The sequence below is a fragment of the Rhipicephalus microplus genome, chromosome X (genome assembly GCF_043290135.1).
Source record: "Rhipicephalus microplus isolate Deutch F79 chromosome X, USDA_Rmic, whole genome shotgun sequence".
Classification (NCBI taxonomy): Eukaryota; Metazoa; Arthropoda; class Arachnida; order Ixodida; family Ixodidae; genus Rhipicephalus; species Rhipicephalus microplus.
Window position 1 is genome coordinate 304,998,316 of NC_134710.1, and position 25,145 is coordinate 305,023,460.

Consider the following 25,145-nt stretch of genomic DNA (forward strand, 5'->3'; position numbering starts at 1 on the left):
CACACTCAACCTTGCATCTTTGTAGCGTACACTCGTTTCTGATCTCTTTTTTCAACCGAATGACAACACACCTTTCTATTTTACACAGTACCAATTGCAAAACATTTGTCAATTGATGCACCTTTACACAAATGCACAAATAAATAAAATAAAGTTGCAGAGGAAACACAGCGGGTGTAGAATAAGAGACACTTTATTAAATACCCAAAAGAAAAAAAAGACGTCCTTATACAATTACAACAGAAACACACAATTACAAAATAACATAAACTGCACATACTGCTGCAGAATTGCAATGCAGAAGTAAAAATAAATTTGCTGCAAACTGCCACAGCACAAACCTCAAGGCATGCACTCTTTGCTGCCTACTGGGACTGCATTTAATAAGCACACAGGTTCCACTTCTGCACATCGTGCAAGTGAAAAGTGTATACTATCTTTATGTTAATTTATGTTTAATTTAACACAAATGAGACATTAAACAACTGAATTTCTAAAAGATATAACACATAACACGCACACAAGTAAACTCAAGAAAAAAACTAAAAAAACTCAAGAAAAAAAAAAAACACGGAACTTTTTGAACTTGCAGATCCCCGGTTTGCAGTCTTGCTGCTTGTTGCTGTAGATGATGCGAATTCAGCTTCATTTTGTTGTTTAAGCACAGCACATCTGCTGGTTCCCTAGAGCACAGGTCCTCAACTCATTTCTTCGTTTTCCTAAATTGTTTTAAACTTGATATCTAGCCCTTGCCGTAGAACCTTGTTTAGACTGAGTATCAGCGTGGGCCTGCAACAAAGGAAAGTAAAACAATCAGCAAACAATCAGCACACCATGTTGCATTTGGTATCAAGATATCGATGATGTAACTTGTGGCCACGCTAATCAGCACGCTCATAAATGTTCTACAATGCCTTCTGAGCCACCTTAAGAATTTAATGGATGTCGCAGTAGCTTTGTGTTCTGCTGTAGTTGAATAAATTTCCTTCCTTGTGTGGAGCATCTTTTACCATGCGCGAGACACTGGAACGAAACACTACAAAATTCGATGCATTTATATTATGTATTTTTTAGAACTCCAGACGTTCGGTAGGGTTTGTCTCTTACCACATATAGCACCAGAAGTGCTATATGTGGTAAGCGCCGAAACCGTTGAATGGCCATAACGTAGGGGGTGGTGGAAACGACGCCGATGACAAACCACCTAGAGAGATGCAGACATCTGCAAAAACAAGAAATTTGCTGCGTATGCTTCGAAATAAGGTGGAGTGCAGAGGTGAGGAAAATCATCTGATGCAACGCGTAAAGCAGCTGGATGACGTCTTTCTAGGCCCGAGCACGACAACAAAGGAGACGAGCATTAGGAATTTTTCTCCGCTAAATAAAATGGCAGGGGTGCAAAATCCAGTTAGTTACCGCCTCTTGTGCGATATTTTTTTTGTCTTTCACACTTTCACGATAAGAAACATTAGAAAATGCTGCTTAAGAGCCATTAACTATGTAGTAGTGATTTTGCTAAAAAGTGCTTCATTTTTCGTGGCTATGTGCGCAACTTCGCTTATTTAAAAAATCCAATTATCTCAAAATTTTCTTTGGTTTTTACAACTTTGAGTTAACGAGGTATTACTGTATGGGGTGTGAGCTAATCGGTGGCCGGAAAGGTTTTTAGGGGTCGCACAAACGCTAATTTACGAGGCTTTCATTGTGTCAGAAGATTCATAGACGCTCGTGGCGATACCGAGCATGGCTCCAAGCACGTCTAAATTGCATCACGAAAGCTTATTGGCAGCACTCCATACGACTGTGAAGTGGACAGTGCTTCACAGACGACTGTGAAGTGGACAGTGCTGCGGGCGCGTGATGCACTTGGCAGCGGCATTCGGCCACGATGCACAAAATGTGTAGCTACGATGACAAAGAAATCTGCACGCACTGCACTTGGTATATCGCATTTTTGAGTGCCGATGCGAGAAAATGTTAGCCGCTGTTCCGAACAATCTTTGCAGTGGGAGGAGAGGTTGACGAGCTTGGTTGTGGGGTCCGCTGCCGATGCGTAAAATGCTCGTCCACGGTTCCGAGGAGATAGCGAGTGATGTGCTTCGTTGCCTGAGAAGAAGCACGTTTTCATGAGTGCGCTAGCGCGTCGTTCTCGACCGCAAAGTTCGTCTCGCTGTCAGCGAAGTTAGGCCTAAAGACGACTCCGGTGAAACGCTGCACTCGTAGACTGCGCGCTTCATCGTAGTAATCTGATCGAGCATCCGCTTGCAATTCCTAACTAAAGCGTAATTATATCCTAAGTGATCGTGGAGCCGTGAACACTCACAAAGTGGCGATTTTCGACAACCATGTTTTTGCGACACACAAGCAGCAGACCACAATCTCCCGGAGCGAGCATCGGGCCAATGGCGAGGCGAGCTGAGGCAACAACGGCGGCCAGAGCCAATCAGGGGCCTCAAAATGACCTTCAAACATTTGCTTTTTGTACGCTTGTTTTTAAAGGGAGGAGCCAGCTGAAGCGGGTAATTTGAACACTGAGAAATGATCTTTCCGATGAGCCCAAAAAGCCTGCTCCGGGCCATGCCATGGTGAAGCTATGATTTTTTGAAAATCGCAGTTTTTTCGCGATTTCACTGTTCATACCGTTTTAAGTGAAGGTCGTCGAGAACTGGGACGAGCGCCTCCAAATGTTCTCCGGCTAGTGCTGCTGGTGTCTGGAAGCGGCAATCGGTGATCTAATGACATTGATCAGCATCTTAAGTAGGTTGATGAGCTAGGCATCGTCTTTCGCAGAGGTCAAATTGTTTGCAATCTTTTCCACTGTAGGAGGGGCGCCTTAGTAGAAGCTCGTTCCGACACTTTGCGAGAAGTGATCTTTTCAGAGACTGCCTTGGACATTTTCTGTGGAAGCGCCGGCCACGATGTTGCCGAGGGGGTAGTTCCGCTTCTGCTCTTCCTTCTGAGGTAGATTTTTAGTACTATACTTTCAAAGTAAAGGTACATCAGTTTTGCCTTTTACAGCGGGTAGACGCGTATTGCGGTTGAGAGTGTTCTCTTCCGATACTTTACCTTTGGCTATTTTTTTCAGAACCTTCAATTTTTTCTTCATGGTGGGACATTCTTTGTTGCCAAGTGCTCGCCGTTACAGTTAGGGCATCGAGATGTTGAGCTGTCACAAAATTTTACGTTGTGCATTGCGCCCCATTTGGCACAAACCAAAACACTTGTGCAGAAACTCTGCACATGTCCAAGCTTCAGGCATTTACGACACTGTAAGAGCCTTGGTATGAAGGGTCGAACTGGGTACCGCACTTATGTGACTAGGAAGCTTTTCACATTCGAAAGCAATCTTTACGCACTTTGAAGAGTTTAGTCTACGGACACGCATAATTTTGCATGAAGGCGTCCAAACGATAAGGCTCTTCAAAACGTCCTCTTGAAGTTTTAAGTCCACGTCAGATATAAAAAAGCCCATGTGTCGACACCACAGAGATGCAATAGACCAAGTAGGGTTTGCACCGTCTTTTTATCTGTTGTGTCAACTATGATATTCTTCTGCGGGTTCACACGAACATCTTGAACAAGACCAGGGGACAAGTTGAAGAAAAAGTTATGTAGCTTCTGCTTGGAGATAACATTGAGGCTTACCGTCACGCCAGCAGGCAGGTACGCAGACTACAGTCGTGATCTCGATGTTGTATATGACAGTGTCCTCCCTTGAGGACGTTGTCGAAGACTTCTGTCCTCTTGTATTTCGGCAACCAGAAGTTGCAGGGGGCCATATCAGGAGAGTAAGAAGCCTGTTCAACTACAGCAAGTCTGCCTTTTTGCCAAAAAAAGTCTGAACCAAGTGTGAGGATTGTGTAGGAGCATTGTCATGATGAATGCGCCAATTTCCTGTTGACCACAAGCCAGGTCTCTTTCGTCGCACAGCATCACGTAGGCGATGAAGGATATCCCTGCAGTACTCTTTAGGGATTGTTTGACCCTCTGGTGCATACTTGTGGTGTACCACACCGTGGGAGTCAAAGAAAGCACCCAGCATCACTTTGACGTTGCTGCGCACTTGGCAGGCCTTCTTTGGTCTTGGTGATGTGGGATACTTCCACTGTAATGTCTGGAATTTGGTTTCTGGGTAGCATGCGTACACCCACAACCCGTCTCTAGTGATTACAGTGTTCATGACGCTTGGGTCACTGTTTGTGAAATCCAGTATGCCCTGTAAGACTTCAACACTAAATTGGTTTTGCTCCTTCGTGAGCAGTTTCAGCACGAATTGGGCCGCAACTCTCTTCATGGCTAAATCTTGGAACATAGCAGAATGTGCAGAGCAAGTGCTGACGCCCACCTCTTCAACGATTTCCAAGATGGTAACACGACAGTCCCGCATCACCACAGCATTCACTTCGGCAATGACCTGGTCATTTTGGCACGTTGATGGCCAATCGGAGCACGGTTCGCTCTCCACCGATGTGGCAGTCTTTAAACCAGTTGTACCACTCCTTAATCTGTGCCCGGCTCATAATGTCTACACTGAAAGCTGTCTCGATATTCGCAATTGTTCCCACTTGGCTGTCGCCCACTTTCTGGCAAAATTTGATACAGTAGTGCTGCTTTAGTCGCTCTGTCCTTTTCCTCGCAATGAAAAACTGATGACAGCATTGCGCACTACCTCTGCGTCTCAGCGACTGACGCTATTGGAAAGCGGGAAAAAATTCACACATGTGCACAAACATTCAAGGTCGGACGACTTTACCGTGCTTGTTTCAAACCCATGAGGTGCTCGAAAAAAAAAAAAAAAAAAAGACCGTGTAAAAATTTGCAACCACGAACACTTTAGTTGCTCCTGCCAATTTCATTGAGGAATGTTCCTTGAAATTAGCAAAAGAGGCAGTCAAAACCCACTTCTTTTTCAGCAGAAAGCATCCTCCATGGGATGTTTTACGTAATTAGTGGCAAGCTGATGAAGATTATTAGTGCACTGTCAGAATGTGACTAAGTCAGCACCATTTTTCATTGTCCTCTCAAGTAATTCAGTACATCCTTCATTATCAATGAATGATAACAATTAGTTATGCAGAACAAAATTTAATGCATTACTTTAGACAATATCTATAAGAAGTAAAACGATAAACAACTTTTTAGCATATAACAGCTGCTATTCTTAGGTTTTTCAAGGCTCCAAAGGAAAAGTAGCATGGCTACACACTCGTGAAAAGCGACATCAGCGGCCTTCAACATCCCACCTTGACACGATTAACGCTGAATGTAGACCAAAGCCTCAACCAGTGCAGAAAGAAGCAGCAGGTTTCCTTATAAATGATAAAGAGTGCTTAACAGCGCAAAAAACAGGAGGGGATAGAAGAGATGAGACAGAGAAACTATCATGTTATATATACTAACACGCCCAATCCTACTGTTCCTTATAAATGATGCCAGGAAATGCCAAACACATAGGGTAGCAATGTGATCAGAACATACCTGGTATGGAACGATGTTTCGTGGGTGCATGCGTAACTTCTCCTTCAATGTCTTCCTGCAGAAGGATCAAAGAGCACACAAAGATTAAATGATGATTACAATACGCCCTCATGTGAAACTGCAGACCATGAGAGGGCGCAGCTCTAATGCACTTCGATGTGCTGTGTTCTAATTGCAAAGAGACTGCGAAAAAATGCTAACCCTCTATTGCATTAATTGTGAAAGTCATCATAAAAATTATTTTTCCAGGTTTTATTATTGATTGAATAAACCTAGATGTATAAGAAAAAGTTTCAGGGTTACGATGCCTTTATTAATAAAAATACAGCTTTGTGCCAAATACAGCACACTATGAAGATGGCAGAGCAGTCTTGCTGCCATGGGCGAAAACATGACATCGTGGAAGTTGGTCTTTTTAGCGCGATGTGTGGAATGAAATGAAACAGTTGTTTGCTGCATTCAGGCACAGATAATTGGTGCACTTCTTGCATCTTACTGACGACTTCTTTTAAGCAAGATTGCCGCTAACATCGATCTTCTCATCAAATTCAGGCCAGTGGCCGACTTGGTCAGATTGTATGTCTTTGGGGGCCATTGGTGCAGCCAGTCGCCGTGCTTTTTTTACTTGAGCCTAGAATTCTATGTGTTCTCTAGAACGCCTCCCTGGTCGTTTTTTGGGTAGGCCCTTGTTGTGAGAGGTAAGGCATTTTGCAATTTCTGTTTTGAATTGAGCCAACGGTAGTATTTTCTTCCTAATCTGCTCCTGCAGCCTCTAGTACAGTAGCCATGCTACTACTATTGATAAGTCTTGCATATGCGTAAAAATTTGAAAGTGCCACTTTTTCTACCCGATATGCACGCGGTAAAGTCCAAGCAGCGAGTCCAGCGGGTCGATTCCGCCAATGTGTCTATTGTAGACCTTTACTATGCTGGGGCAAACATTCTAACGAAACTCCTTGGCTAAGGTAAACCAGCTTAGTCTTTTGGACTGGACAAAGCTTGACAGAAATGACATGGCACGGTTATCGTTGATTTGATTGATATGTGGGGTTTAACATCCCAAAAACCACCATATGATGAGAGACGACGTAGTGGAGAGTCCAGAAATTTTGACCACTTGGGGTTCTTTAATGTGCACTCAAATCTGAGCACACGAGCCTACAGCATTTTTGCCTCCATCGAAAATGCAGCCACTGCAGCCGGGATTCGAACCTGCGACCTGCAGGTCAGCAGCTAAGTACCTTAGCCACTAGACCACTGCGGCGGGGCGGCGTGGTTATCGTACCAACGCACACACGATAACTCCATATACTCTATCTAGTTGCGATTTCCTCTGAAGTATCTCGTCCTTTACATCTCATTTTTTTTCGCTGTTCAAGCGGCGTTTTCGTAAACGATTCGCCCTCACTGTACCGAGCCTCGAAATTCCATCTTGTGATGGAGTGACCAGTGATAACGTGAACACATTCATTGCGCTGCCGTGCTACACCTTCACCGCATAACACCTATATTTCTTCCCGCATGATTTCCTGCTATCTGCGACATGGTAAATGCTTGTTTGCGGTACTGAGCAGCAGTTACGGAGGAAATCGAATAACCAAAGCTCGAAGGCTACGCATTACATATATTTCTCGTTTTACTTCACAGATGGCACCAAGATACCAATTTTGTCTTTATAGTTCATGCGTGCCAAATTTGGCACACAGATTTCGGGTTCTTTGGTGTAGTTGCACAGGGACTTCAGAAAACTAATGGGCTTGAATTTCTGAAACCATAAAGTATGCAACAATATTTTTTTTTTCATGTTTGTTAGGTGAAAACGTTCATCGAATAAAAAATTTCTCCTGTTGACCGCCTACAAGTTGCACGCTGCATCCCATGCCTCTTTTTTGCGTATTGCTCGAGATATAGAATTACTTCGAAAGTATCACATTATCAAGTTGGCAGCCCACACCCGTAAAAAAAAAAAAGGTAAACGGTATGTCCCTAATATAGGACGCCATGCAATAGAGGGTTTTAACTCTTCCTGGCGTGGCTGTATCCTCTTACACCAGTGTTTTGTAGAGTTACACCACATCAGATCTAAAAAAGTTGGCTGCCAGCCTCAATTCGCACAACCCCCTGTGGTGCAATTGACTTTAGCTATGTACAGCCACCCATTTTTTAAACCTTAACGCACAAGCATCTACTCCTGAGTTGATAAGCACTGTACTACAAAGCATAGTGGAGAAATGAATCAGAATATGTGTGCACTTGACGAGCAGTCCTGTGCACCTGTCTCGACTAGACTGTTTCGGGAGCCTACCACCATTGCTTTTCCTGAACACCATTAGCGCCATCTTTCTCACTATTTTTTTAACACTGCCATGACCATTAATATTATATATATATATATATATATATATATATGTATAACAGTTTCACTGTATCAAAGAACACACAAAATTAAACGATGATTACAAAATGCCCTAATGCAAAACTAGAGGGCAGCGGTCTACGCCACCATAAAACTGTGTTTTGGCCCTGTGATGATGCGGTTCTGGCCCATGTCATGTATTTGTTTACCTCATTAACCTCACCGATGCCTCGCACTGCATTTCTCACGTCCTGCCTCCAAGTAGCTGACACGAGCGACACATGAGGAAACCCGCCTGGCTCAGTCTATGGCTGTGCATCTATGACAAAATAAGTGACCTCGCGCTACGCTGCCGATATGAACATAGCCGCGACAACAGGCTACTCCTACCCGAAAAGGGTGAAGAGGATGAGCAAGAAACCAAAACCTGCAGTAATGGATGTTTTATCTCCTGTAATTTTCATTATTACATCATTGTACACAAAATTCTTGCAGCAGCATGTCTACATCCCACAAGAGTGCAGTGATCATATCTAGGCTTGTGCAAATTGTGAATTTTAAGTCCGGAGCAAATTCAAAGCTAATAGTAATTTGCTCGAATTATTTCAAATAGATTTGAAATAGTATAAATTACATACAAAGAAAAATCGACGTATTTATCATGACCTAATCAACCTGGACAATATATTTTTTATACTGAAATAAGGCCTCTATGCAAATGCCCATTTTTTGTTTCGTTCAAAATAAGTCGAAACAGCTGAGTGGCAGCAGGATCAGACTTTTTGAAGGATGCGAGTCAAAACCTGTAGAATACGTAACATTTTAATACTCATTATAATTAGAGCATATAAGCCCTCATAACAAGCTTTTAAGCTTAATAAAATGATCAATTGATTTTAGGGCAATATGTTCACTTAAAGGGGCCCCAAAACGCTTTTTCAAATAGCCACGGAATGAATTAATTAAAAAAGCCTATTGCTTCAGGAATTCACCGCCACAAAAATTTTTAGAATCCATCCCGTACAAGCGGAGTTGCAAAGATTTGTTGCACGCTGCAATTGCATTCTCTTGTCCAGACAAAGGCTCTCGAAGCCAGGTAGGGATAGATGGCGCAGCAAAATAAAATACGTCCCATGCACCTTGTAACCTTGAGCACCTTTTTTCTTCGAATATGCGGCTTTTCAGTGTGATCGCGCACACACAAGTGGACAAGTCATGGCCTCTCGCGGCGGCCCCAGTGACGACCGAGCACGCCATGTTCAATTCAGCCAATGGCTGATGCAATGGCTGTGATGAGTGATTTTTGAGCTAGTGGTGTCATTTGCTGAGAAAAGAGTAATTTGCAGCTAACTTTGAGAATTTATTGTAAATTGCAGGACGCGTGCTGCACTATATAACTTGGCTTGCGTGTTCTCGGTAGCCACAACTACATGTCAGGAGCGTTTTCAAACCATGCTGAAAAAGTGTTGCACGACCCCTTTAAATTTGAAGGGTTCGCGGCAAAGCTGATTTCCCCTGTATGGGTGCTTTCACGACTTAGCACTCCAACATAGCAGTGAAACTACTTTTACAGGCCGTTACATGCGAATTATTATAGTATATCCATTCGTTCATTGCGAATACTTCGAAATTTTCAATTTTATAAATTCGAATCGAAGCGAATTCGACTACTCTACTATTCGTTCGAATATTTGAAGCAATTGAATATTTGCACAAGCCTAATCAAATCCTTCTAGGTAGTCACCTCTATCGCAAATTTCAGACAAGAGGTTGTTTACTCAGCGTTCAAGCGCAGAGATTTAGTAGTGTTTGGCTCCCATACAATATACACAGGGTGTCTAACAATTTGCTTTTTCAAAATTCCCTAACTTTTGTACATTTCCCATGATGATTTAAAGCAAATTCCATGACCGTTAGGTCTGCTTCCTTGAGACCTTAAAGTGCTAAAAAATTAAGCGCTCTAATAAAGTAAGTAAATAAATGTACTACAAGTGCTCAGAATGTTCTGAGCTCGTGCGGTAAATACGAAAAAAACGTATATATCTGGCCAAAATGCAACCACCAAGTCAGAGAGTAAGGAAATTGGCTGTTTATTGTTTGGAAGAACCAGAAAGCAAACACAAGTTAATATTACCCGCGGCTAAAAGTTCGAAGGAGATGACTGCTTTACAATACAGCCAAAGCTGCTAGAAAACGAGGAAGTCACTATTTTGGGGCATCTGTGTAAAAGTAGGACGCCGAAGCCCGACCAGTTCCGCCACTGGAATATATTATAGTTCACTATAATAGTTACAGCCCAGGCCCCTTAGGATGTCTATTGGATTACATCGACCTGTATTTACTGCCTGTATTTACTGACTACTGTTTAGGATGTGGCTTGAATTAGATTTGATGCGACCTGGATTGTTGTATTTTTACTATTGCTTTGGATCCCCACCTAAATTGCCCACCTCTAGTATTGATTGATATGTGGGGTTTAACGTCCCAAAACCACTATATGATTATGAGAGACGCCGTAGTGGAGGGCTCCGGAAATTTAGACCACCTGGGGTTCTTTAACGTGCACCCAAATCTGAGCACACGGGCCTACAACATTTCCGCCTCCATCGGAAATGCAGCCGCTGCCCACCTCTAGTATATACTTTTCCAGCAAAAAAGAAAAAAAAAAAAAAACACCCTACTGCTTGCGTATTCGGTGCACCTCACATTGTACGACTAACAACAACGTCACAAGAATGGAGCCGTACAGCATAAGTTTCTTCTTCTATCTTTCATTCTTTTCTTTTTTTCCCAAAATGAGCACATGGATGTTGACGTTTCATTTCTCTGGGTTCTTACGCTTGGACTTGACAAAGTTCTAAGATGCCTGCAATTAAAGCTAGGGCTAGTGTTTAAAGCGATTACGTTTGAACATGAGCTGACAAGAAGGAATCTGTCAGGGCGCAACAGCTCTCTCGATTCCATATATTTATCACAGATGCCGGTGGGTTACCTTCGTTACCAAAGGCCTTCAAGCCGACGCCACCCATGGTCCAGACAAACATGCACACATCCAACCAGGTGAGTAATGTTGTGGTCGGATATGCTGTGTGATATTTAGAAGCAACAGACATGAATAAAGTGTATGTACAAACTTGGAAGTTAGGGAATGCTTTAGACGTGAAGGACAAGTTGCCAAGCGAAGATTTCCACTGTCCCTTTTTTTTTTAAGGCTGCCATGATTGTGACAAACAGTACATCGCGGTGAGATCACAAATTTCAAGGAAAAGAGTTAAACAAAATGCTAATATTACGTCCGGAAACTACGAGTGACCTCGCATGACTTCGCGAGGCACGTAGAATCTACAGGCCACTAAACTGACTGGTCAAGTGCGTGTGTTCTGGCCAAAGAAAAGCTTGCATCATACCTGGACCTGCAATAAGAGCCCATGCAGACAACTGCACATATGCTGAACAGGAGTTATGGGGCACTTCCAACAATGTACTTCCGGTACTTAGGTCACGTACTTAGGCCTCCTTAAATACGCTGTGCCTTTCTTATGGCTATTATTGTCAACAAACCTCACCATAGCGGCTGCTATAATGTCAGTAAACTTTACGAAGAAGGAACAGTTGTAGAATGCTTTTTCTTTTTTCACACATATTTTAGCTGTTCACTATAGTTGCAAACAAATGAGTGGCTTTTTAAACTTTGATCAGTGGTAGTGCTTATTATTGTGATGGTCGCACAGACTTCCATTAACTTCTACGACTAGGCCAGACTTTTCGGAAATTCCCAGAATTTTCCAGGTTGGCAGACTTGATATAGTCGTATACTAGCTATGTTGGGGCACATTTTTGTTGTTTTTAAAAATAAAAACTCCAGCTTTGTTACAGTAAGATGCAAAAGGTTAACACGAGCAAACATACGTTAGCGCAAGTAGCAGGTCTCTTTGTTTAAAATAATGTACCACCACAGAGGGCAGGGCCATTAGTAGCATTAGAAGAAACTAGAATACCATGCCACGTGACTGCATTTCATTTTCTGTGTTCATAGTTTTACCAAGCACGCTGTTCTTCCTTCATTGACTACCCCATTAATCAAAATGTTGAAATTGATGGCTGTCTGCTCCAAGTTCCCAATTTGCAAGAGAAGATATATTGCAGGAACTATCACAGGCCTATCACAAACTTGCAAATGTCCATCACATTTTCTTCTTGGCAAGAAGACAATCACTGACTAAGTGATGCGTGCCCCCTCAGTCAAGGCACGAGGCAAGCCTATCTTTTCGGACGACGAACAGTGGTTTTGGGTGTTGGGGCTAGATCAACTAGCAGCATGAGGGACACAGATAATGAATGTCATCAAAGCTGCTTTCAGAATGATGAGGTTGTTGTGTAGGTTATCAGTACAGACTGCAACTTTATGCAAAATGCCTATTTTTTTCCTGCAGTCTCTTTCTAGCCTATTTAAAATATAGTAAGCATGAACTAAGGAAAGAGAAATACTTTATTCAAACATTTACTGCGCCTATAAGAGCCTATTTAGAGGTTCGTGCCTATATCAGCCTATCAGCACCTAAAAATGCCTTTTTAGTGGTTGTCGAGTACAGGTTTTACTTAAATGACCTGTTCACATGGAGGAAAACAAGCACTTAATGTGGCGATATAAACTATAACACGCTATAGCATAACACGCTATAGCGGGGCTATAGCATACTATAGCATAGGCCAAGCGAGGCTAGCCTAACGCTAGTGCGCCCCCTAAAAAATCTCGGTCTCTTGGTTGCGCAAGAAAAGCTAGAGTGTACTCCAGCGACCCAAAGCTATGCTAACCTAGCACTGCAGCCTACAGCATACACGCAAGTTTTGATGGCATTTACGTTCTTGATAACGGCAGCTGTCGCAAGTCTGCAAAGCAATGACGAAGAAGATGATGCCAAATAAAGAGCCTGTCGGGCAATGTAATGGACCAGTCGATTGCAGTGCTATACTGCCGATGGAGAAGCAGTATTTTAACATCCATGTGGAAAGCAGGTGAGAAGACATTAGAAATGTCACCAATATTTTGTGTTTGCATGATCTCCACTCTGAAACACGCATAGGCATAAAGCTCCCAACATTGCTTATGCAAGCAGCAATTTAGATAACCCTTCAACATGCCCAAAGAACATGAAATCTTGTCATTTTGCGGGCACTCAGACTCAATGTTTTGTTATTTTTATACCTACTGCTATCTAATTTCGCCATTTGCCAACAGCCGCAAGCGAAGTACAAATGCAAGTGCACTAAATAATTTCTACAGCTCTCTTCGATTTGGCTGCACTGGTGGCACCAGTTGAACGGGTGCAGCACTTCTCTTTTCGATTTGCTGGTGCCGCACACATGATATGCGCTGGCTCCCTCGTTTTGTTGTGGTACAAGCGTAGTGATCCACGAGTTCTCTGCCGGCCTGCACTTGATCAAAGGAAGGTGTAGAGAGGTGCAGCATGGTGTGCGCCCCTTCCTCCTTTCAAGCTTGGAACGGATGGCGCTGTGTGTTGTTCAGGGAGTGCATGCAAAAAAATAGCCGAGTCAAGCTCATTGACTCAAGTTGAGCCACTGATGGGCAATCTTAGCCGGGTCTTATCGGCAGCTATAAATACGGATTTGTTTACATGTCTGTCTCGTGAGCAGAAAAATCCACCGTGGTTGACTGCAGTAAGAATCATATAAAAAAGAAAAGGTTAAAGTAATAAATTATGTAGCTCGAGGCGCAAGCTGCGCACTCACTTCGTCTTTACAAAAGTGTGAAGTCGATGCGATAGGCAGCCTTCAAAAAGACTTAAAATATGTATTCAAGGTAGCTTGCGTATGTGTCTTATGATATAGCATGAATTTCTAGAAGTGGCTCTGTCGGTCAAACAACTCCCGGGATATTTGGCTCAGTCGGTCAAACAACTCACGGGATATTTCGCTTTTTTTTTTTGTTGCTCTATAGCCTCCCACACACTTGAACAGAAGACTGCGAGTATGGGAACTGATACTAAACTGCTAAACCGTCGTTATAGACAGTATGAACAGTCTCTTGAAATCCTTCGTGAAACTGTCTGACAGCGTTCCTGTACCTGGAAGCATGACTGACATTTTCATGTACAACAAGCAAACAACCAATTAAAACACAAACCCACACCTTTCTTACTGCACAGATTGCTGTTGTCTCGATCATCCACGCTGTCGAGAAGTTTTTCCTACGGCATGAAGACAGCCTTCGCAGTAGTGTTTTGGTAAACAACACTAAACAACACCATCGATACACGCCGCGTTGGCTATTCGACAAACTGTGCCTGCACTTGCATCTTCGTTTTAGCAGTAGTAGCCATGCTGTGGTGTCGCGACTGCATTTATACTTGCTGAGCCGGTGCTGCGTGCCCACAGCACCGCTGGCACCACCGTGACACTTTTCAGTACAGGCAGTGCAAGCCAAATCGAAGAGACCTTAAAAACCCAACCGACCTTTTTAGTGCAATTCACTATTTTTCTCGCAGGTACCAAGTGAAAAAAATTAGTGTCAGCCGCAGCACGACGAAACAATGTTATATCATGCCAACGTTCTCCGTAACCAACCTTCATCATCGGGGCCATCGTTCTTGTCTGAAACTTTTGCTGAAGGAAAGAAAAGTAAATAGACTTCTTCCCGTATGCAAACAGTAACAGTGTGACGTCACTGCGATCACAGCGCCCACCGTCCCCTCTCTTGGTGCAGGGGCTGGTTGGCAAGAAAGCTCCACCGACGGGATCTTTCTGCAGGCACTGAGCCATGTCCCCAAACTGAGAGACAGAAATAAGTGCCTCATTCTTTTTCAAAAAGACGTACAGCTATGTATTTCTTTTTTTGCAGACAACCATGTCGTCACTGCCAAGGGGTTGTCAGATTAGGCACTGATGGAAACTCTCCGAGACAATGGCTCTTCGGAAAACTCGTCACGCGCTTCAGTCTTATGCCATGCTGCGTGTTCGCAGGCTTGTAGCCTTTGTGATCAGTCAATTAGCTCTGGCAACAACACGACAGCGCATTGAATGCAATGCAATGAACGTGACAGCAAAAAGTTGTAATGTTATACAAAGTAAGGCTGGCAGCCAACTCTTTTAGATCCGATATCGCGGAACTCCTACAAAACGCTGGTGTGAGAATGTACAGCTGCTCCAGGGAGAACTGCTCTTTTCACACAGTCTCTTCGCGTTGAAAGCACACTATCTTGTGTAATGTTATACAAAGTAAGGCTGGCAGCCAACTCTTTTAGATCCGATATCGCGGAACTCCTACAAAACGCTGGTGTGAGAATGTACAGCTGCTCCAGGGAGAACTGCTCTTTTCACACAGTCTCTTCGCGTTGAAAGCACACTATCTTGTCAAGATAGCACACACACCAGCGATTGCGACTGCGCTTAAAATCGAAGTTCATTGTTGCTACTCGTACAACCTTCCTCCTCCTCCCATGTTCTTTCATGCTCGCTAGAGACTGGTGGTTTCCTTTCTATATGAGTATTCGAGGGCAGTTCCACCAGCGATTGCGACTGCCCTTAAAATCAAAGTTCACTATTGCTACTCAAACGACCTTCCTCCTCCTCCCATGTTCTTTCATGCTCGCTGGAGACTGGTGGTTTCCTTTCTATACGAGTATTCGAGGGCAGTTCCACCAGCGATTGCGACTGCCCTTAAAATCAAAGTTCATTGTTGCTACTCGAACGACTTTCCTCCTCCTCCCATGTTCTTTCATGCTCGTGGTGGTTTCCTTTCTATATGAGCATTCGAGAGCAGTTCTAACATGCGGGGTATGACACCTTATGTGCCTTCCAGGCGATAGAGATAGGCCGACTCATGTGATCTGTGTTTCAGTGGCCCTCGTGTGCTTTTACCAACTCATGAAAGCTACGATGTGCGGGGGCATGTTATCCATTTAGCCTTGCTACGGAACATGGCAGCGATGGCAGAAACCCACCGAGAGGGTCCATATAATTGCTATCACAATAACAACCAGGTTTTTTTACCGCTAATTAAGTGTTTTGGGTTAGTGGGTTAGCTCTGCTTCCGATCTCTTATTTGTTTAATTTGTGCGTTTATTTTTCAAATTTTTGTACTGAATCTGCATATAATGAAATCATCTTTATAACGAACCTTTTTTGGGAATTGATCAAATTCAATATATCTAGGTTAAACTATAGTATCAATGGCCGACAAAAAAGATATACAGGGATTGATAGACATATGTGGTAATGAAGAATATAGGTGAGACTTTCATTCCATATCCGTAATTCCACCTATGCTAAAGTTATCTCCAGCTATATGTGCACGCGAATCACGCAATAGGTTTAGTAAAAAAATTGGCAATCATGATTTTTAGTGATAACAAAGGCAGAGAGCACAACATACAGGAGATCATGATGTAGACAATGAATAAATGCAAATATCTCGGCATACAGATAAGCAATGGGGCTGAGTACATAAGGGGAAGCATGAGAAATACATGATGACTAAAGGGAATGCAACTGCAAGGAAAGATAGGGCACTCTGGAATTACAGAAGGTATGATGATGTTGGAGGGATTGAGAAAGGGGGTCATGGTTCATGGCCCGATATTTGGCAATACGATCCTTTACATGAGATCAGAGGCTCAAACGAAATTGGAAATTAAGAAATGTGGCTTAAGTAGGCTTGCTTTGGGAGCACACAGGAATACCCCAAATCCGGAGGCACAAAGTGACCTAGGATGGACATCATTCGAAGGCAGGAAAGCTAGCAGCAAGATAAAATTGAAGGAGCGATTGAGAAAACTGGGGAAGGACATTCGGCATAGACAGCTTTGAGCTACTTGTACATGAGGAATGTCTACACGAAATCAAGCAAGCATACCCGAAAACTGTCAAGCAAGTACCGTGTTTACCCAGTTTGGTCGTGAGAAATCAGATTCTTTACAGCGAACACTGACATCACAACGCAGTTCACGTGCATGCCGTAGTTGTCTGCCGCCGCCGGTGTTCGTAAACACTATTGCACAAAATAAAAAAAAGAGAAGGAAATAAACACCAAAGACACATTGGGATTCAAACCCAAGTCCCCTGCGTGCTAGCCCAGCATCCTACGACAGAGCCAGGCCGGTGCTTGGAATGCCTTTGAAAACTGGCCTTAGACAGGCTAGATGTCTGGAAAGGAATAGCGTTAATATGAGTAAGAGTATGAGTAATAAGAGTTAGTAAGAGTAAGAGCACACCTCTTTTTCTGTGAGTGCATGGAATGTCCTGCTGTCGCCGCCTGACAGCATTGTCGTATAACAAAGCTTGTGCTTTTCAAGTGACCGCTCAAACAAGCGTAGTGCAGATCCACTTCCATCTGGCCAGCATTACAATCAACATTCTTCTGGCACAGAGGGGCATGCTGAATGAGCCAGGCAGAATGTCCTGCTTCTCCTTCCTTGGGTCCCGTGGTGCAAGCCAGGCAAAAGTTCAATAGCATGATATGGTCTATCACGAGGCCACTATACATCTCAACAATGCAGCCAACACATATATGCGAGCTATGTCCACGCGTAAGCCAGGTGCCGTTACAAATAACGTCGACGTTTCCGGGCGCGTTGCCAACTCTACATAGAGCTCTTGACGCGAGCAACGCTCGCCGCTTCGCATTCGGCAGCAGTCGCACAGCAGGCTTTTTTCATTATATTTATGTGGCTTTCATAACTCTTGTGGTGAAGCCCTCGATGCGAAATAATCATCCCGGCGAACAAGTCCGACAGAGCCGTTGCCGATACTGTTGATGGCCTTCATGGCAAGCACATCAACTTCAAACGGCCTTATTTTGGCGTCGGTCTCGTCGGCTATACGTGGGGACGAAAAACGCTCTTCGCGAAAGCCACAACTGCCGCATGTGACTATGAGCTTCGAACACAGCCCGTACTCTTTCTAGGCCTTTGAAATAGTGACACTTCTTTCACCCCATTCTGGGCACGCGACAAGTCCAAATAACGAGCGTATCGCCGCCAGATCAACAATAACAAATTCTGTCCAGTTTCCCTTGCCATCATCCTCCAGATCAATATCTAGCAACTCAAACTTACGTCCCGTCGCGCACTGCGATGCGAGTGATGCCTTCAAGCCCGCAGCATTTCTCGCGCACTCAGCAAACTCGTCCGCCGAATAAAACGCCGTGTCAATGCGGTCTAGGATGCTGCTGGAAGTGCAAGATGACGATCCGACAACAACACAATCTGATGAGGTGCTGCTGCAAGGCACAGGAGAGTGCACCGCTTCGGACACAAGCGGCCGCGGCTGCGCGCCGACGTCAGAATGCGCCGCTTCGGCGGCATCGGGCGAAATCGGCTGCACGTTGTCGGCTGCTTTCTTCTGGCGGGCGTTCCACGGGCGCCTCCGTTTCTTGCCATACGCTTGGCGCGTCTTCTTTAGACGAGCGTCTCCAATCATGCCGGCAAAAGACGGAAAGTCGGTGCATCGGTCGCGTAGCACAAGCAGGCACGTGCGAAAAGCAGACGAACAACGTGCGCGAACGGGAACCGGCGGCCGACAAACAATATAAAAAAAAGTGCGGGCAACTTTGGCCACATCAGCCAATGGGAAGCGAGGAACAGGGGGCTCGCCTGGTGCGCGCGTGCTCCGGCCAATCAGCGGCCCGGAAGGGGGCTCCGAAAAAGGGGCGAGGGCAGCTGTTCTGTTTAAGCGACGCGATTTTGAAGGGTGGCAAAATGTGCACAAAGGAATCGGCTTCAAAACAAGCCCAAGATGGCGGCGATCGGCTGACTGCCTCACCGGTGGCGACTTCATAATCAATTTTAATCCATTTACTGATCGAATTCAGTGTTCACAATTTGAGGACACGTGCTTATAGGTCTAAAAATTTCCAATGTCACATTTTCTCAAAATCGACTTTTTGGCCATTTTTCACCATTCTATGACCTGCGTCCCCCCTTAATTCAGGTGACGGTCGCCATGAAGCGCGACGGCGGCAGCAACGCGCACAAACACAGCCGTAACACGCGAAGTCACAACACAAAGAACCAAGGCACGAAGTACACCAGTAGGCGTAGCGAGGAGCTGATAGTAGACACTGGATGCACCGGTGACCCAAGCGCTTCCGCCGGATGGTGACTAGCGCCACCTAGCCACTTCCCCTCAATCACTATCCTCATGGTCATATTCTGCTGCAGTTCGCTCGGTTTCGGTTTCTTCAGAACTCCGATGCTGCTGTCGGTGGCGGTCGGTTACAGCAAGCGGTGCTTGAGCCTCCAAGCCACCGAGATCGCACGACTCTGGAGTCCCGATAGCCCTCTCCAGAGTTGTCCGAGATAACTGGTGCACGGCTAAATCCCTCCGAATTGATGAGCATTTGACCTCATTGAAATATACACAGTTTTGCCGGGACCGCGCCGCGAATCTTAGTTAAACGAATTTCCGAGTTAACGAGGTCCAGATAAACGAGCTTTTACTGTACTATGTACCACTATCATGGCTAGGTTGGATGAGCCGTGATCATTAATACGTCAGTTGGTTTTTATGGGGGGCTCAAGTGTGTCTGAGCAGTCTTGCATGTCACATGTTCTCTGCCATTGTGGTTGCTCAGTACTAATCACTGATTATGGTGCTTGGCTACTGACCTGAAACAACATGCAAGTTGGATCATAACCGCAGCAGCAGCGTTTCAGTGGAGGCAAAATGGTGGAGGCTTGCATACTTGCAATGTCAGTGCAGGTTAAAAAAAAAAAAAACCCGACCACAGCATTAAATCCCACCAGACAGACTAGACATTGCATGCACGTTTTTGTGACCAGCATCAAGTTTTGTTTGCTTGGTGCCATGGGGCACCAATCGTGCCGCCCAATGCACTGACGATGTTACCGTAGCCGAAGTACAACCAAATCTGTTCATCCCCAAGCACAGAACGCCAAAATGCGTCTGGCCTTTCTTATTTTTAATGATAGCAATTTTATGGACAGTCTAGGCTGGTTTTCTTGCTGTCGCCGCCGTCATTCACCGTATGTATACGTATCTATATATATGAACCCTCAAAAAAGAAAAAAAAGCTCCAGCTCGTCGCGATACACTGACGGGCGCTTACTTTTTAGGTGTACTTTGCCCGTGGATGGGATGGGATGGGGGGGGGGGGGGGGTGATTTAGATGCTTGTGCGCGCGCTCATCCTTTGGTGGGGAGAATCGTGTGCATGCGGCTTTTACTGGAACAATTGAGTTAGTTGCCCAGCCCACTAAGGTCACTTTGGTCTCTGCACAGGCCCCGTTTGCGAAAAGAGCACGCTTTTCATACACAGCAAGGTATAACAACTGGGACAACACTTGTTAGTTTGTATTCATCAGTACCTATGATTACAAATCATGCATTGTTTTTGTTTAAACAGTGCGTTACATGTCCAGCGGTAAACATTAGTTCGTTCTTCTGTGTGTATCGTTTTCGTGAGTCATTTGTGCGAGAGCAGCGCGCTGCATGTTACAATCTACTTGCCGCTCTCAGCATGACACTCCGAGTGGTTGCTGTAGCATTCATTGCTTCACCCTTACAGCAAAACTGTCTGCGACTTGTTTGTTTTTTTACGTACTTAGGGCCTACCTAGCACTATGTGTCCTCGGAGCTCGTAGATCGCTATCGCGTCGCTGCGTCCACGGTTTTGTACGCGGCGGTTGCGGCAAAGGCTTGTTCCTTTTACAATACCTGTATGCTTGGATGCGCACGCGCCAAAACTAAAGTCGTTTTATGCGATCTAAGATCACATGTACCGCAGATCTGTTCGCAGAGTTGCTTGACTCAACCAGTCAAAGCAACGCTGGTTGAGTGTACACTTTCGGGCTTCTGTCAGTTACGTCGTCGACATACAGGATCGTGTCAACAGTGATCTCACGCGTACTTCCAAAGCGTCGAGTACGCTGCTCTTGGCCTTCATTCGACAGTTTCCGTAATAAAGTTCGTATCACCCACCTCGATCAGGAAATGTGTTCAGAGCATTCGAGTTTAGGCCCAATAGACATAGTGGAATTTGGCCAGAGACTTTCGTATATGCCGCGGTTTCGCATTGCTGAGATTCTACTGTTTGTTTAGATGAACACCTCAAACTCATTTATAACGATTCAGCTGCTTTTTTGCCAATGCAGCAAGAGCAGGCACTGAAATTTCGATTTCCGGGAGATTTTCATGACAACCGTAGAAACGGAAGAAACAGTCGAAAACTGGGAGTCTCCCAGCCAAGCCGGGAGACTTAGCAGGTGTGTTATAGCAGCCATAGATTCTCTTTGATAACTATGGGCAGAAAAAAAAGTCAAGAGAAAAGTTTTAGAAAGCTTCTTTTGTGGTAATATTTGAGGAGTTTTTTTTTTCTAAAAGAGCTGAATGCAGAAACTGAAACTAGGCTAACTTCAGTTGAACCTAAAGCATGCCTAAGTATCTTAAATTTCCAGAACAGTTAAAATCAAAATGGGGCAATTCCTTTTTGTAACATGAGCTCGAAAAGGCAGTTTCTAATGAAAACTGAGTCAAGTACTCCAACTGTTTCAATCAAAGTGAGCCACATTCATTAAACCAGCTCTGCTCCAACAAACATGACCAAATTTACCAATATGGTCCCATTCAAAATGTTTTTCTTCTTAGTTGCCTTGTTATGCTGTTTTGAACTAGGTTTTATAGCACAAGTTTGCATTTATTGAAGGACATCATGTTTCGTGATAAAAGTCAATTCTAAAGAGTAAGAGGCTGACGTTCCTGCTTCTTTTTACATTTAGCGATTGTACTCAACATTAGCACAACAGTACCTTGTCCTCCGTTCACTCCAACACGGTATATTTGAAATAAAATAGGCATGAATCAAAGATATTGGGCGTCTATTCCCTAAAAAAGAAGAAGTGGTCAGAAAAGGCATAGCATAAAACTATGAACACTTTTCAAGGCCTTCAATTGATGCCAGGAACAAGAAAACCCTGATGACAGTCCAGAATAGTGCCCCTTTTTTTCGCCATTATGCCCATGCGTTGAAGCACGGAAGCACAAGTTGGTGTCGTGACGTGACGGAAGCACAAGTATGGTGTCAATTATATCACGAAATATTAATATACCACACATTGCAACAGTCTTACACTTATTTCACTAGCTAATTCATGTCCAAATGAAATGTTTCAATCTACATGAGCCAAATACAAACTTCACTCGATAATACTGTCGATATTCGGCTATGTATATTTTAGCCACATTATAAATTTGTGGTATTTAGGAGAGATGAACATACCGGCAAAAAGTTGAGCAGGCTCAACTATATTGTCAGTAGAAAAAAAGTGTGTTTTTCTCAGTTTCATTTATAGTGCATTTGGCTCATTTTGAAAAAAAAAAAAAAGCCTAATTTTGGTCCACAAGACTAGTGTCTTCCATCAACCCCTTCTGAGCTTGAAGCTTTCACTATCAACTCTCATACGTAGCAACTTTTCAACATGCAAGGCAGTCAGTGTGAGCTCCAGATAAAATTATAAACTCGTAAAGTAAGACGTTTAAAAACAATTAGAGAGTGGAATGAACTTCCAGAAGGTATAGTAAACTTGAGCGACAATGGTGCTTTTTTTTCATTGTTGTGATATGACACGAGCATTTCACCTTTTGTATCTGTTTGCTATGTTCCATATCGTACCAAAATTTTGTGTACGTACTGCAATTGTTGCATGTTATAATTTTGTTTTTTATTATAGTATTACTTACTATCACAAAAACGTCATTAACTGTACTTGCTTTTCATATACACTGCCCTACAATAATGCTACTGTGGCATTGCAGGAACTGTGTAAATAAATAAATAAAAAGCCAACTCACCCTATCTTAATATTGCCGTCAGCTCGGCGCACATCAGCAGTCCAGACAGCGATCTTGTCGAGCTTGGGACGAACTTGGACAACCGCACCATTTACATCATCGCTGAACTCCTCAAAGGCCTCTCCTATCAGGCACAGCAACTGTTAAAATATATAAAGCACAAGCATTGCAACATAATGTTAAATGGAAAGTGACAACTTGACTAGCTTAACAGATGTCAAAAACTACAGGGTTTCATGAAACAATGATAAGCAACTAACAAAACTTATTGCGTCATGATATGGATGCAGGCTTCAGGAATAGAAAGTAAGAAGTAGAGGTGTGCAAATCCACATTTTTCTAATGAGAATCAAATACCTACCTTGTCACCTCTATGTTCACACCAATAATCATGAGATAGTACGCAACCTTGTACTGTACAGATTAGCTGTACAATATAAAACTGTCAAGTCTCAAAGAGCATCAGACTACAGTAGAATACTTAAGGGCTTATTTTTCTTTTTTGCACATAAAATTGAAGAAAACTTAAACAATAACGCCAAATGAGGCATAGAGAACGTTAATTCTATTAATTCTGCTGTAAATGTTAAAGAAAGTGAAGTGGGCAAAAACATAACTTGCCGTCGTGGATCAAACTTACAAACGTCAAATAACGCATCCCCAAAAAGCTCGCCAACTTGTACAGTTAGCCACAATGATCACCTTTGACAGCGCTGCGCACAACAAATATGCTCCATTTTAAAAATGACTCCCCCTCCCTCTCTTTAGTGCAAATCCAATCCTTGTATGCTGAGTGACGTATACTTGGCCATAGGCAGTTTTACGTACCACCGACTTCGTAAATAGGTTCTCTACACTATAAAACGGCACCTTGGCCTTGCAGAGATGTAGTTTTGGCCACAAATTTGCTGCTGTTCAGTATACCCGTAGGGTAACCCTAGCCCTGCTCCGACGCACGCTACTCATGGAGGAAGGCTTGCTATAGTTGTCGGCTGCATACCAATGAAATACGCGCCGACGTGCTATATAGCCAAATAAAGAATAGTCATGAAAGCAGACTATGCCTACCTCTTGTCACTGCCGTGAAGGGTAGTCAGGTTGAGTAAGAAATTGAAACCAGCCAAAACTGTGTAGCAAACACATGATGGGGCACAAGATGGCAAAGTGTGTGACAAATCAACCTCCAAAGATCCCTCGTCATCACCATGATGACAGATTTCCTACAGCGCCCAACCTCACATCTCGGGAATGAAGACACGATTACCCCCATCAAAAGAAAAAAAAAAAAGGATGTCGAGAGCAACTTTATGCACGAGCACTGAAACCACGCAATACCATTAGGAAAAGTGATCTCCACAAACGGCATGAACTCTCGAATGCAGCGCCACATTTTCGTTTAAAGACCATAGTCTTTCTTGGGGACCTTTGACGGAATAATTTTGGTCTGTCCATTTGTCTGCTTATCCACTCTTAACGGTACTGAGTATTTAACGACACCAGCGGATACCCCAAACGGCCGACCTCATTCGCAGCACCCATCAATGTTGCTCAAGATTTAGCGTTCATACTTGCGCGATTGTCAACTAAAAAGCAATTATCGCGCATATCTGAGGCACCATAACCGTATAAGTTCTGTATGTGCGTCTTTTACTAGAAAAGGCATACAGAAGTTATTCTAAGGACCGTAGCGTTTATCACGCGGCGCTGACCATGCAACGCTTGCACGAAAAGGGAAGTGTTTCCAACGTTTCGCTAAGACGATACGGTGGTGGCACCTACCCGTTGGCTTGCGTTCTACACCTAATCACCTCCGAGACGGGCGCGCACGTCTCAGAGCCACGTGTTTCATTCTCGAAGATGCCAGATGCCAGATAGCGCTCATGTCTCACGTGCGACAAGACTTGGTACGCTCGTTCGCCTCCGCTGCACGCTCGAGGCACTCTAACACAGCGCCTCCAGAATACCATTCACAGATTGTTTTGCGCAGAACATCTATTCATTGATTGATGCGAAGGGTTTAACGTCCCAAAACCACCATATGATTATGGGAGACGCCGTAGTGGAAGGCTATGGAAATTTCGAGCACCTGGGATTCTTTAACGTGCAACGAAATCTGAGCACACGGGCCTACAACATTTACGCCTCCATCGGGAATGTAGCCACCGCAGTGGGATTCGATCCCGCGACCTGCGGGTCAGCAGCCAAGTACCTTAGCCACTAGACCACCGCGGCGGGGCTGCGCAGAACATCAAAGAAACGTTTTGTTCAATCTCTCCAGATGCATGACTATCGTCTTTCAATGACATTTGCAGATTAACATGCAGATACGGGACCAATTTTTTTGTGCGTGTGTGTGTGGCATCACCTATTGTCATTTTAATGTAGTGCAGTTCAAAGACTGCAACAACGAAAAAGTGGCACTGCAAACGAAAACGTAGTTTTACTTTTTTCTCTCTCTCTCTTTCTTTTTTTTTTTTTTGGCTTGA

At 44.0% G+C, this 25,145-nt stretch overlaps 1 protein-coding gene across 1 annotated transcript in view; it reads right to left on the reverse strand.

Moving 5' to 3' along the window:
* Positions 1-438: 438 nt before the first annotated feature.
* Positions 439-25,145, reverse strand: part of LOC119161353 (eukaryotic translation initiation factor 4E-1A) — a 66,859-nt gene continuing 42,152 nt past the window's right edge. The window contains exons 4-6 of the mRNA XM_037413790.2: positions 22,660-22,799; positions 5,479-5,533; positions 439-789 (exon numbers count right to left, since the gene is read on the reverse strand). Of these exons, the coding sequence (XP_037269687.1) occupies positions 730-789; positions 5,479-5,533; positions 22,660-22,799 (255 nt within the window). The 3' untranslated portion in view covers positions 439-729. The remainder of the gene's footprint in view (positions 790-5,478; positions 5,534-22,659; positions 22,800-25,145) is intronic.